The sequence below is a fragment of the Lynx rufus genome, unplaced genomic scaffold (genome assembly GCF_022079265.1).
Source record: "Lynx rufus isolate CCGP_SWC_20201006 ecotype Redwood Valley unplaced genomic scaffold, mLynRuf1.p SCAF_1, whole genome shotgun sequence".
In the NCBI taxonomy this organism is placed as follows: Eukaryota; Metazoa; Chordata; class Mammalia; order Carnivora; family Felidae; genus Lynx; species Lynx rufus.
Genome location: NW_025814823.1, coordinates 139,230,669 through 139,242,920, shown reverse-complemented (window position 1 = coordinate 139,242,920; position 12,252 = coordinate 139,230,669). Strand labels below are relative to the sequence as shown.

Here is a 12,252-nt window from a genome sequence, read left to right as displayed (position 1 = left end):
CAAATCTTCCTTTTTCACGTGGAAACTTCTAATAACTACTTCGAATGCAACGGTTAAAAAAGTAAGGCTTTTAAAGAATTGTCATACCAACATTTAAATTCCACTTCATCTCCTCCCAAGTGAACGAAGTGATCTGGAAACACCATACTAACTTCCTTGAAAAACTGAGACAGGAAGTTATAAGTTGAATTCAGAATAGGGTTTATAGGTCCAAAGGTCCCAGACTGCTCATGTTCATTGTAACATGGAGTCAGGAGGTCTTTCTGACCTGGAAGAAGAAGTATTTTAATCACAAAGACATCACTTTGCATGTGATTATACTACTCTGTTTTGTTGAAGCTGCAAGAGAATTTATACAGAAAAAGATAACCTTATGAGCAATTGTTCCTTGAATCCTGTCCCCTGTACCTCTGTTTGCCTTTCCTCACCCTATTTTATCCATTTCAGATATCTCGTTTATTTGGAACAAATCTTGACCTCACCCAAACCCTTTTTCCTAAGTTTCAATCCATATTTCAGGTTCCCTGCTCAACACAATTAGATATCCCAGCTGCACTTCAAATACCATCTAACAAAAGCCAGATTCTCTGTTCTGTAAGCTCCTTCAGTAGCTGCTCCTGATTACTGTGTTCTGGTAAGCGTTTACCATCTTCCTCCTCTTTAAGTTTTCCTTCTTCTGTCAGCGTTGATCAGTTGCCAAGTTCTAGGGATGTCTCTCAGTTCTGTACATTATTTTCCATTCCCATTAACACCATTCTGGTCTAGGACTTCATCTCCTTCCCCTTCCAGTCGACCACTTCCTCACATAGGTTTTCCTGAAGTGTGGTTCCCATGAGTCCTGATGGAGCCCACATTCCTCACCCAAGGCCCTCCACACTGTACTTCACCAGACTGATTTCTCAATATTCTCCATATCTACCCTAATAGTACTGAACAATTATAAATGCCAGGTGCTGTGTTACATGTTATTTAACCCTCAAAAAATTATATGATAGTTACTACATTTTAGAGATGGGGAAACTGAGGATGAGACATTCTACAACTTGATCAAGGTCACTCAGTTTATAAAAGGCAGAAGTAGGATTCAAACCCAGACAGTGTGGCTCAGGACTCAGTTCTTAACCACCCTATAATGCTTCCTACTCTTTGCTGCACTACACTCCAACTAATGCCCTTCCTCATGTTATTCCCTTTACCAGAAACATGAATATATTCTTTGATCTCGCAAAAGCATTTTTAGTGTTATCCAGGAAACTATTTAACATTCACTTAGCATGTTCTACTTGTAATTTTTCCTTTAGACTTTTTTTTCCCCATACTTTAGGCAGTGACTTGCTCACAACAGACACATAATAACTGAATTCCATCTGTCAATAGTGCTACTCTTGTGCAAACCACAAGGTATTAAGAACAAAATGAACAGGGACGCCTGGGTGGCTCAGTTAAGTGTCCAACTCTTGATTTCAGCTCATGTCATGATCTTATGGTTTGTGAGTTCGAGCCTCAAGTCAGGCTCTGTGCTGATAGCGTGGAGCCTGCTTGGGATTTTCTTCCTCTCTCTCTGCCCGTCCCCCACGTGCACTGTCTCAAAAATATCAACATTAAAAAAAAAAAAATGCAGGAAGGACCTCAGGTATTCACTCTTTGCAACTTAAAAATGACACTCCTTACCTTTTCCCCAAGACTGTGTATGTCCAGGGCTATCAAATTCTGGTATGACTCGAATCCCTCGTAATCTGGCATATTCAATCACCGTATGGACATCATTTGGTGTATAAACATGAGACAGAGAATAGCTGCCCTGTAAAGCCGTATTTATTAAAATGTATGAAATGGGTTTGTCCAGGATACTGTTAACAGTTCTGTTTGCATAGTGATAGGTGATTTTTCTTGTGTAACAATGTATTAAACAGTCCAGTGTGGTGGTGGACGACTCATTTTTTTTTTTTAATCCCCACTTTTATTCATTCATTCATTCATTCACAAGGAAGCTCTACGCCCAGTGTGGGGCTTGAACTCACTACCCCAAGATCAAGAGCTGCATGGTCTACCGACTGAGCCAGCCATTTAAATTATTTACCGTATCTTATTAGCTCTCAGCACACTGTGGGTTAATTCCAGATGTACTAATAGAACTATCTCTTCTAGTTCCTCTTGGTTCAGGAACATCTATCCTCATGCTATTTCAACCTCATGTAACCATACAACAAAATACAAATAAAATGTTTAACTCCAAAGTCAAACTTGTGAAAATGGAAAATACATTCCCCTTGTCAGTTTTAGAATAAAAATTCACACACTATTACAAAGCTGAGCTGTTGCCTTTCGAAGTCATTTTTAATTACTATCAGCTTTAAAAATTCCCCCAGACATATTCTGATAAGTGACTTGATTTTTTTTTTTAAGATTACCCTCAATCCCTTTATAGGTTACACTTGGGTTGTAACTAAAAGTTGATTAAAGGTGTTAGCATAAAGCACATTTCTCAAGGCATAAATATGTAAATATTACATATAAATTATAAGCTATATCTAAATTTATACATAAATGTAAATGCTCAACTCCTAAAAAGTAATCCTGTCTCACCCCCCCCAAATTTGTATCTAATCAAGATGAGATCTAACTACTCATAGTAAATACAGGACAGGAGAATAATTGACAATATGAGAATGCAATCAGCAAAACCCAGACTTTGGGAACTAGACAAATGATTTAGTTTAACAAAAATGGCAAATTACAAAAAAAAATAGATGGGCGGGGTAGATACCTATAACACCAAGACAATGGACACACTAACTGACCACAATGTATGGAACTCATTTGCATGCCATTACAAATAAGATTTTGTTCATTAAAACAAGGTAAAACACTTGGGGAAATATAAATAATGATTGATTAGCTGGATTACTGTTAACTTTTCAGCTGCAATAGTATATTATGGGTTTGTTGTTATTGTTTTTAAAGAAAGACCTTTTTACAAATGTGATGTGGTGTCTGGGATTTTCTTTAAAATATGGTAGGAAGGGAGGGTGAGTGTAAGTGATACAAGATTGGCCAAGTTCTGATTACTGAAGTTGGGTGACAAAGACATGGAAATCTCTGTCTTCTATGTTTACTTCTGTGTATGTGTGAAATTTTCTGTAATAAAAAGTAAAAGCAAACAAAAACGTGAGTGCCAGTAACATTCCAACTTATACTACATCATAACATTGGAGAGAACTTGGGTACGGTGGATAGAGGACATTTAGAGTCCTGGTTTTGTCCCTTCCTAATTGCGACTACAGATAAGGATGTCAGTCTCTCTGTATTACAGGGAGATTAAACAAGATGACACGGGCTTGCTCCCACCTCCACTGATTTATAATACAATTAATTTGAACACTTCTGAGACAGCGATTATTTGCTAAAAAGCTCTCATCTCTAAAATTCTCGATGTAGTTTTTCAGAAAGAAAAAAATCATTTACAGTATCCGGTAACAACTCCACATTAGGTGATAAAAATACTTAACCTTCTATTAGTTATGAATGCTTCAGGTCTCCTATATTCATTTAAGTTTTTAAAATTTTATTTATATAACTACTAGATATCACTTATTTACAGTAACTTAACCATTATAAAAAGTTTTATGGATCTAAATTGCTAAGCCACGCCCTATTAAAGAAGTTTTTAAACCACAAACAGGTAACTTTTATATTTTAATTCCATCCATAAGAAAAAACATTTAAGCTCAAAAGTTCTAATGAAATCATATAAACATTTTTGAAGACAGACTACAATAACATGAATTACTCACTTTGTTGCTTAACTCAGGAAAAGTGACACTCTGATAAGGGAAAGACTGGTCATCAACTATGTGCCAGTGGAGAACATTAAATTTATTAAAAGCCATGGCATCCTGCAAGCAAACATGTTAAAAAATTAACATACCACAGATATAATACACACACACAACCCAACTTACTTGTCTACATTCAGTATTGTCTCCAATGTGTCTACTTCGTTTTAGGGGCCCCTGAGTGGCTCAGTCGGTTAAGTGTCCGACTTCAGCTCAGGTCATGATCTCATGGTTTTTGAGTTTGAGCTCTGCACTGGGGTCTCCACTGTCAGTGTAGAGGCTGCTTCAGATCCTGTCCCCTTCTCTCTGCCCTCCCCTCGCTTGCTCGCTCTCTCTCAAAAATAAATAAGCCATCAAAAAAAATTCTTTTTCAGGAGCGCCTGGGTGGCTCAGTTGGTTAGGCATCCAACTCTTGGTTTCCGCTCAGGTCATGATCTCACAGTTCGTGAGTTCAAGTCTTGTGTGGGGCTCTGCGCTGACAGCACAGAGTCTGCTTGGGATTCTCTCTCCCTACTCTTCCTGCACGCTGTATCTCAAAAATAAGTAAATAAAAATTTAAAAATAAGTTACTTTTTCAGCAAAGCAAGAACGAGAAAGAAGTATAAATTATATGGTATGTCACTTTTATTTTATTTTTTTTTAATGTTTACTTATTTTTGAGACAGGGAGAGACAGAGCATGAACGGGGGAGGGTCAGAGAGAGAGGGAGACACAGAATCCGAAACAGGCTCCAGGCTCTGAGCTGTCAGCACAGAGCCTGACGCGGGGCTCGAACTCACAGACTGTGAGATCATGACCTGAGCCGAAGTCGGACGCTTAACTGACTAAGCCACCCAGGTGCCCCTGGTATGTCACTTTTTAAAAAGCCTATTCAGCATCTGTATTTATTCTAAACAGGGAGCTCTAACTTTGTTCTAGGAAAAGGTAGTCATCTTGTGAACTCCAATTCAATTCTTGTGAATTTAGGCATTGGCCTAGAACAGAAAATGTTCATTTTTGGGAACAGAGCAGGGGGAAAAATGGAGTATTTAAGTATCAGGACTTACAATTCCCACAGAAAAAGTCATTTACAGAATTCATCACAATTCTGACATTTGAGTGCTATCCCTTCTTTAGCAATCAAAGAAACTTGGTATACAAATGCAAAATTCTCAGGAATTTTTGGGGAAATTGCTATCAATTTGATTGATGTTCTAGAGGAATAAACAATGTATTATTTATATAAAATATAAACAGACTATTGTAAAAAGATAAAAATAGTAAAAGGGTAGATTTGTTTGCCCTACCAGCTAAAACTTAAAGCCTCTTTTCTCCATCAAGACTGAAAGGATTTGCTGATGCATATGGAAATAGCTTACCTACAGGCAATTAGGCAAAAGAGTAAAAGTCTTCTAGTGCCTAATGGCAAGATTTTTACCATCAGAGGAAGGAGTGCCTCAGTAAAGACCAGGGGCTTGCAAACTTTTTTCATGAAGGGCCAGACAGTAATTGCCTTGGTTTTATGAGCCACATGTTTCTGTCACAACTGATCCTGCAGCTGTAGAGCAAGATAAAATGTAAACAAATGGATGTGGCTGTGTTCCAGCAAAACTTCAGTAGCAGAAACAAATACAAACTGGATTTGGGCCTTGGGCTCTAGTTTGCCAACCCCTGATATAGATAAGAAATAGAATCAGACAAAAATGTAGAGGTCAGGTAGAAGATACAGTAGGAAGATCCCAAGTTCACCTTGTCCCATTGACATAACAAGATATCTTAACAGTTATATCTGGACAACTAATACTAAAGACTGGCAGAACAGACCTTCCACAGTTAATCAAAGAGCGAAGGCCACACTGAAACAGGAATGGAGATATGGTTGGGAACCAAAACCCTGGTGAGACTAACCACAAGCAAGAGGGACATCAGATGCACAGAGACACGAGCCCCCACACCAGACACCCAAGATACTGGGGACTTGCACTGAGAAGACGTGTCTCCATGACATCTGGCTTTGAAAACCAGTGAGACTTTTAAAATCAGTGCACTTACCTCCAAGAGCCAGAGGGCAACAGTCTCTGCCCTTAAACAGCAAACATAATAAATAACCACCCACACAGCACAGAAGCAGCAATTCGTAAAATGCCTGAGTATGGTAAAGGAGATTTATTTACTAATCTCAGAACATGCACCAGAAGGGCAGGGATCTTGAGGAGACCTTCTCTAAGAATCAAAGTGGTGGCAGGCACCAATCATTTCTCTTCTCCCCACACCTAGATAGCTAACACCAAACACCTCACCTGCTTTGCTAACACCACAGGCCCCACCTCATTCAAAGTGCCTCCTGCCCCGTGGAGAGGAGAATAACCCCATATACCAACATGCCTGCAGTTCCAGCAGCTGAGCCTTTTAGCTGGCTTCTCAAGAACAAGTCCTGCTGGGAGGTGCTCCCACAACTGCAGCAGAGAGGCTAAGTCCAGACTAGTTTGACTGCTGCCCACCCCCCCACCCTCCCTGAGCCCACAGTGGACTCAGGCCCTTCAACAGTGCAGGGACCAAACCCTGCGTGCCGTACTCAAAGCAGGCAACATGGGTCATTAGAGTCAAATGGGCTAAAGGCAAACAGCTCAACCGCAACAAGGCACATGCAACCTACACAGGAGACATCCCTGGAACACCAGATTCTAGTGACCAGGAACACTGCTACAGGGCACCAAAACACCTCTTCTACATAAGGTCACTACTTCCAAGACCAGGAGACACAGCAGACCTCCATAATTCATAAAAACAGAGAGACAAGATGAGAAGACAGAAGAACAGGTCCCAAATGAAAAGGACAAAAATCCTAGCAACAGAGTTCAATGAAACAGAAAAGCAATACACCTGATACAGAATTGGAAGTAATGGTCATACCTGAAACTAATATTCCACTATACATTAACCTCCTGGAATTTAAATAAACAAAACAAAGTAATGGTCATAAAGATACTCAGACTTGAGAAAAGAGTGGATAAACTCAGAATGTCAACAAAGAGAGAGAAAATAATGAAAGAACAGATAAAGAATTTAGTAACTGAAATTAAAAAAAAAACTAGAAGAAACAGGTTAGAGGATGCAAAAGAACACATCAGTAATCTACAAGACACAGTAATGGAAAGCAACCAAGATCATCAGCAAAAAAAAAATTCTAATATAAAATGAGAACAGCTTAAGGGGATCCAGATGACATCACGAGTAATAACATTTGAATTAGAGGAATCCCAGGAGAAGAGAGAAGGGAGTAAAAACTTCTCTGAAGAAGTAACAAACTTAATCTGGGGGAGTAAACAGACACCCATATCCAGGAAGCACAGAAAATTCCTACCAAGATTAACGCAAGTAGGTCCAGATCAAGACATGTAATAATTGAAGCAGCAAACATAATGATAGCGAATTTTAAAGCTACAGAGAAAACAGTAACATACAAGGCAAACCCTATAAGGCTGTTAGCTGATTTTTCAGCAGAAACTTTGCAGGCCAGAAGGGAGTGACCTGATATATTCCAAGTGCTGGGAGGAAAAAACCTGCAAACAAGAACATTCTACCCAGCAAGGTTCTCATTCAGAAAAATAGTTTCTAAGGCGAACAAAAGTTAAAGGAGCTCACTACCATTAAACTGGCCTTAAAAGAAATGTTAAAGGGACTATTTTAAGTAGAAAGGTAAGGCCGTAAACAAGATAATTATGAAAAGAAAAAGTTTCACAGGTAAAAGCAAACATATAATAAAGGTAGATTAATCATTTATAAAGCCAGTATGGGGGCGCCTGGGTGGCTCAGTCGGTTGGGCGGCCGACTTCGGCTCAGGTCATGATCTCGCAGTCTGTGAGTTCGAGCCCCGCATCGGGCTCTGTGCTGACCACTCAGAGCCTGGAGACTGTTTCGGATTCTGTGTCTCCCTCTCTCTCTGACCCTCCCCCGTTCATGCTCTGTCTCTCTCTGTCTCAAAAATAAATAAACAAAATAAATAAATAAATAAAGCCAGTAGGGAGGTTAAAATACAAAAGATGTAAAATCCTATCTATAAAAATCAGTGAAAGGATATACACATGCAGAAGATGTAAAATATGACATCATATACATAAAATACAGAGGGGGGGTTAAACTTTAGTGCTTTTAGAATGTTTGAACTTAAGCAACCATCAACAGACACAGAAAAAAAAAATAAAGAGAAAGGAGTCCAAGCCTAACACTAAAGAAAGGCATCAAACCACAAAGAGTGCAAAAGAAAAAAGGAACATAGAAAAACAAAAATAACCAGAAAAGAGTAAACTGGCAATAAATACATATCTATAATTATTTTAAATGTAAATTGACTAAATGCTCCAGTCAAAAGACAAAGGATGACTAAATGGAAAAAAATACAAAAAAAAACCCAAAAAACAAACCTAAAACAATACCCATCTATATCCTGTCTACAAGAGACTCACTTCACACCTAAAAAAACACACAGACTGAAAAGGGCTGGAAAAACATACCATACAACATACCATAAAAATCTAAATGGAGACCTGAAGCCATAAAACTGTTAGAAGAAGGGCACCTCGGTGGCTCAGTCGGTTAAGCATCCGACTTCAGCTCAGGTCATGATCTCATGGCTCAAGAGTTCGAGCCCCACGTAGGGCTCTGTGCTGACAGCTCAGAGCCTGGAGCCTGCTTCAGATTCTGTGCCTCCCTCTCTGCCCCTGCCCCACTCACGGTTTCTCAAAAATAAACAAACATTTAAAAAAATGAAACTGTTAGAAGAAAACTTAGGCAGTAATCTCTTTGTGACCTGCCTTAGCAACATTTTAATGGATAGTTCTCCTTGGGCAAGGACAACAAAAACAAAATAAAACTTTTGCACAGTGAAGGAAACTGTCCACAAAACACAAAGGCAACCTACTGAATGGTAGAAGACATTTGCAAATAATATACCCCAGGAGGGGTTAATATCCAAAATATATAACTTACACAAGACCAAAAAAACCCCAATATAATCCAATTAAAAACGAGCAAAGGCCCTGAATATTTTTCCAAAGAAGATATACAGACGGCCAACAGATACATTAAAATGTGCTCAACATCACTCATCATCAGTGAAATCCAAGTCAAAACCACAATGAGTTATCTCTCTACATTTGTCACAATGGCTAAAATAAGACAAGAAATAATAAGTGTTGGATATGGAGAATGTGAAAAAAACCCTTGTGCACTGTTACTGGTAATGTAAACTGGTACAGTCACTATGGAGTATGGAGGTTCCTTGAAAAAATTAAAAGTAGATTTACTATATGATCCAGTAATTCCACTAAAGGCTATTTAACCAAAGAAAACAAGAACACTAATTTGAAAATATATATGTGCCCCTATGTTTACTCCAGCATTATTTACAATAGCCAAGCTGTGGAGGCAACCAAGTGTCCACTGATAGATGAGTGGATAAAGAAAAGGTGGTGTGTCTGTGGGTCTGTGTGTATATGCACATACATACATGCAATGGAGTATCAGACACAAAAAAAGAATGACATTTTCAGTTTATTTTTTGCGTATGGTGTAAGACAGTGATCCGATTTCATTTTTTGCATGTATCTGTCCAGCTGTCCCAGCACCATTTGAAGACTGTCTCTTCCCCATTGTACATTCTTGCCTTCTGCCTTCTTTGTTATAGATTAACTGACCTATTTCTGGGCTCTCCTATGTTCCTTGGATTTGTGTGTCTGTTTTTGTGCCATTACCATACTGTTGTGATCATGGCAGCTTTGTTATTATATCTTGAAATCTGGGATTTTTATATTCTCAGCTTTGTTCTTTTTAAAGATTGTTTTGGCTTTTCAGGGTCTTTCGTGGTCCCACACAAATTATAGGATTATTCACTATAGTTCTGTGAAAAATGCTTTGGGTAATTTTGATAGGGACTGAAATCAATCTGTCAATTGCTTTGGGTAGTATGGACATTTTAATTGTATTAATTCCTACAATCCATGAGAATGAAGTATCTTTCCATTTGTTTGCATTGTCTTCAGTTTCTTTCGTCAACATTTTATAGTTTTCAGAATACAGGTCTTTCACCTCCTTGGTTAAGTTTACTTCTAGGTATTTTATTCTTTTTGATGCTACTGTAAGAGGATTGTTGTCTTCCCTTTCTGCTATTTCATTATTAGTGTATAGAAATGCAATAGATTTCTAAATGTTAATTTTCTATACTACAACTTTACTGAATTTATTGGTTTTTGGTGGAGCCTTTAGAGTTTTCTATATATAGTAGAATTGTCATCTGCAAACTGTGGCAGTTTTACTTCCTTACTGATTTGGATGCCTTTTATTTCTTCTTGTCCAAGTGCTGCAGCTGGAACTTCCTGTACTGTGTTGAATGGAAGTGGTGAGAGTGGACACCCTGTCTTGCTCCTGATCTTAGAGGAAAATCCTGACAAGTGTGCAAATTTAAGAATGCTTATTCGGGGCGCCTGGGTGGCGCAGTCGGTTGAACGTCCGACTCTAGCCAGGTCACAATCTCGCGGTCCGTGAGTTCGAGCCCCGCGTCGGGCTCTGGGCTGATGGCTCAGAGCCTGGAGCCTGTTTCCGATTCTGTGTCTCCCTCTCTCTCTGCCCCTCCCCCGTTCATGCTCTGTCTCTCTCTGTCCCAAAAATAAATAAACGTTGGAAAAAAAAAAAAAAAAAGAATGCTTATTCTACAGTACTGTTTATGATTAATTAACCTGGATGTTCGTCAGCATGAGAATGGTTAAACTCACATCATGGTATAAAAAACGGAATATTCAACGGTTTAAAAAGGTGGTACAGACCTTATATATTCTTTCATAAAAAGATGTCCATAACATGTTTTTTAAGGTAGGAGAAGTGCAATTCCAGTTAAGTTTTTTAAAAAGTCATGTCACACCTCAGAGCCTGGAGCCTGCTTCAAATTCTGTGTCTCCCCCTCTCTCTCTCTGCCCCTCCCCTGCTTACTCTCTTTCTCTCAAAAATAGATAAACATTAAAAAAAAAAAAAAACTTTAAAAAAGGGGCGCCTGGGTGGCTCAGTCGGTTGAGCGTCCGACTTCGGCTCAGGTCATGATCTCACAGTATGTGAGCTCGAGCCCCACATCGGGCTCTGTGCTGATGGCTCAGAGCCTGGAGCCTGCTTCCGATTCTGTGTCTCCCTCTCTCTCTGCCCCTTCCCCGCTCATGCTCTGTCTCTCTCTGTCTCAAAAATAAGTAAAAAAACATTAAGAAAAAAGAAAAATTTTTTTTAAATTAAAAAAAGTCATGTCATGTGTATTAATATTCATTTTTAAGGGCAAGACGAGATAAATGGGACACAGAAATTTATGTCAACCTTTGGTAATGCAATTATGGGGTTACTATCTATTTTATGCATATCTATGTTCGAATTTTTTATACTAAGCATTTATTTCTTTCATAAGAGTGACAACAATGTCTTTTTTTTTTTTTTTTTTTTTTTTTATTTTTTTTAAATTTTTTTTTTTTTTAACGTTTATTTATTTTTGAGACAGAGAGAGACAGAGCATGAACGGGGGGAGGGGCAGAGAGAGAGGGAGACACAGAATCAGAAACAGGCTCCAGGCTCTGAGCCATCAGCCCAGAGCCTGACGCGGGGCTCGAACTCACGGACCGTGAGATCGTGACCTGGCTGAAGTCGGACGCTTAACCAACTGCGCCACCCAGGCGCCCCAACAATGTCTTTTAGAGAATAAAATTCAGGACAGTAGTGTGAATGTGAAAATCCCTTTTTAATAATATGGTGTGTTCAGAAGTGATCAAATAAAAGTATAGAAAAACATGGGAGGAAAACCTTCCTACTCTTACAAATTGATGATCGTGCAGATGAACCAATAAAAAGTAGACAGGAGAAAATAGCTACTGTCAACCTCACCCCCAACTCTCACCATCTGAAGTCCATATTTCTTTGGAACATTTCCCTGGCAGCTTCTAGCCAACTTTCTATGACACTTTAAATAAAGTTCAGTGGAGGACACTGGCTTTCTCAGCTGAGGAAATATACTTTCCAGGGGAGGGAAGGAAGAAAGCTCAGTGCTTCAGTATATGACAAACCCTCCCCCTGTTTCAACCTACACAACAGCGTGAATAACCCATATTAAGGAACACCATAAAAGCACACATCTTTGGAATAGAAAATGGATAAAAAAAAATAATAATCACCTACCAGAGTTTTGAGAATGCTCTTAACTGGCAGAAAGTGTCTGGCTGTATCAATTAAAATTCCTCTATGTGGAAACCTTGGAGAATCAATAATGTCAGATTCATTGACGGTGAACTAGAAAACAAAATAAAATTTTGATTTATTTTTAGAATATTCTCTGGACTTGAGTTCAGCGAAGACCGTATCTATGCAAGCACTGGATGAAAGATTAGAAGAAAGTGTCAAGTGTACATTTACC

General features: G+C 38.9%; 2 protein-coding genes across 3 annotated transcripts in view; one reads left to right on the top strand and one right to left on the bottom strand.

The window, feature by feature from the left end:
- The window catches only part of GFM2 (GTP dependent ribosome recycling factor mitochondrial 2), a 74,546-nt gene extending 64,196 nt beyond the window's left edge, over positions 1–10,350 (top strand). The window contains exon 22 of the mRNA XM_047087925.1: positions 10,172–10,350. The gene's annotated coding sequence lies outside the window, so the exon portion shown is untranslated. The remainder of the gene's footprint in view (positions 1–10,171) is intronic.
- Positions 1–12,252, bottom strand: part of HEXB (hexosaminidase subunit beta) — a 31,489-nt gene that overhangs the window by 4,575 nt on the left and 14,662 nt on the right. Inside the window, exons 5-8 of one of the 2 annotated variants that reach the window (XM_047087938.1) lie at positions 12,018–12,128; positions 3,795–3,896; positions 1,672–1,801; positions 88–268 (exon numbers count right to left, since the gene is read on the bottom strand). In XM_047087938.1, coding sequence (XP_046943894.1) covers positions 88–268; positions 1,672–1,801; positions 3,795–3,896; positions 12,018–12,128 — 524 coding nt within the window. The remainder of the gene's footprint in view (positions 1–87; positions 269–1,671; positions 1,802–3,794; positions 3,897–12,017; positions 12,129–12,252) is intronic. The other variant, XM_047087948.1, reaches the window with a different exon arrangement.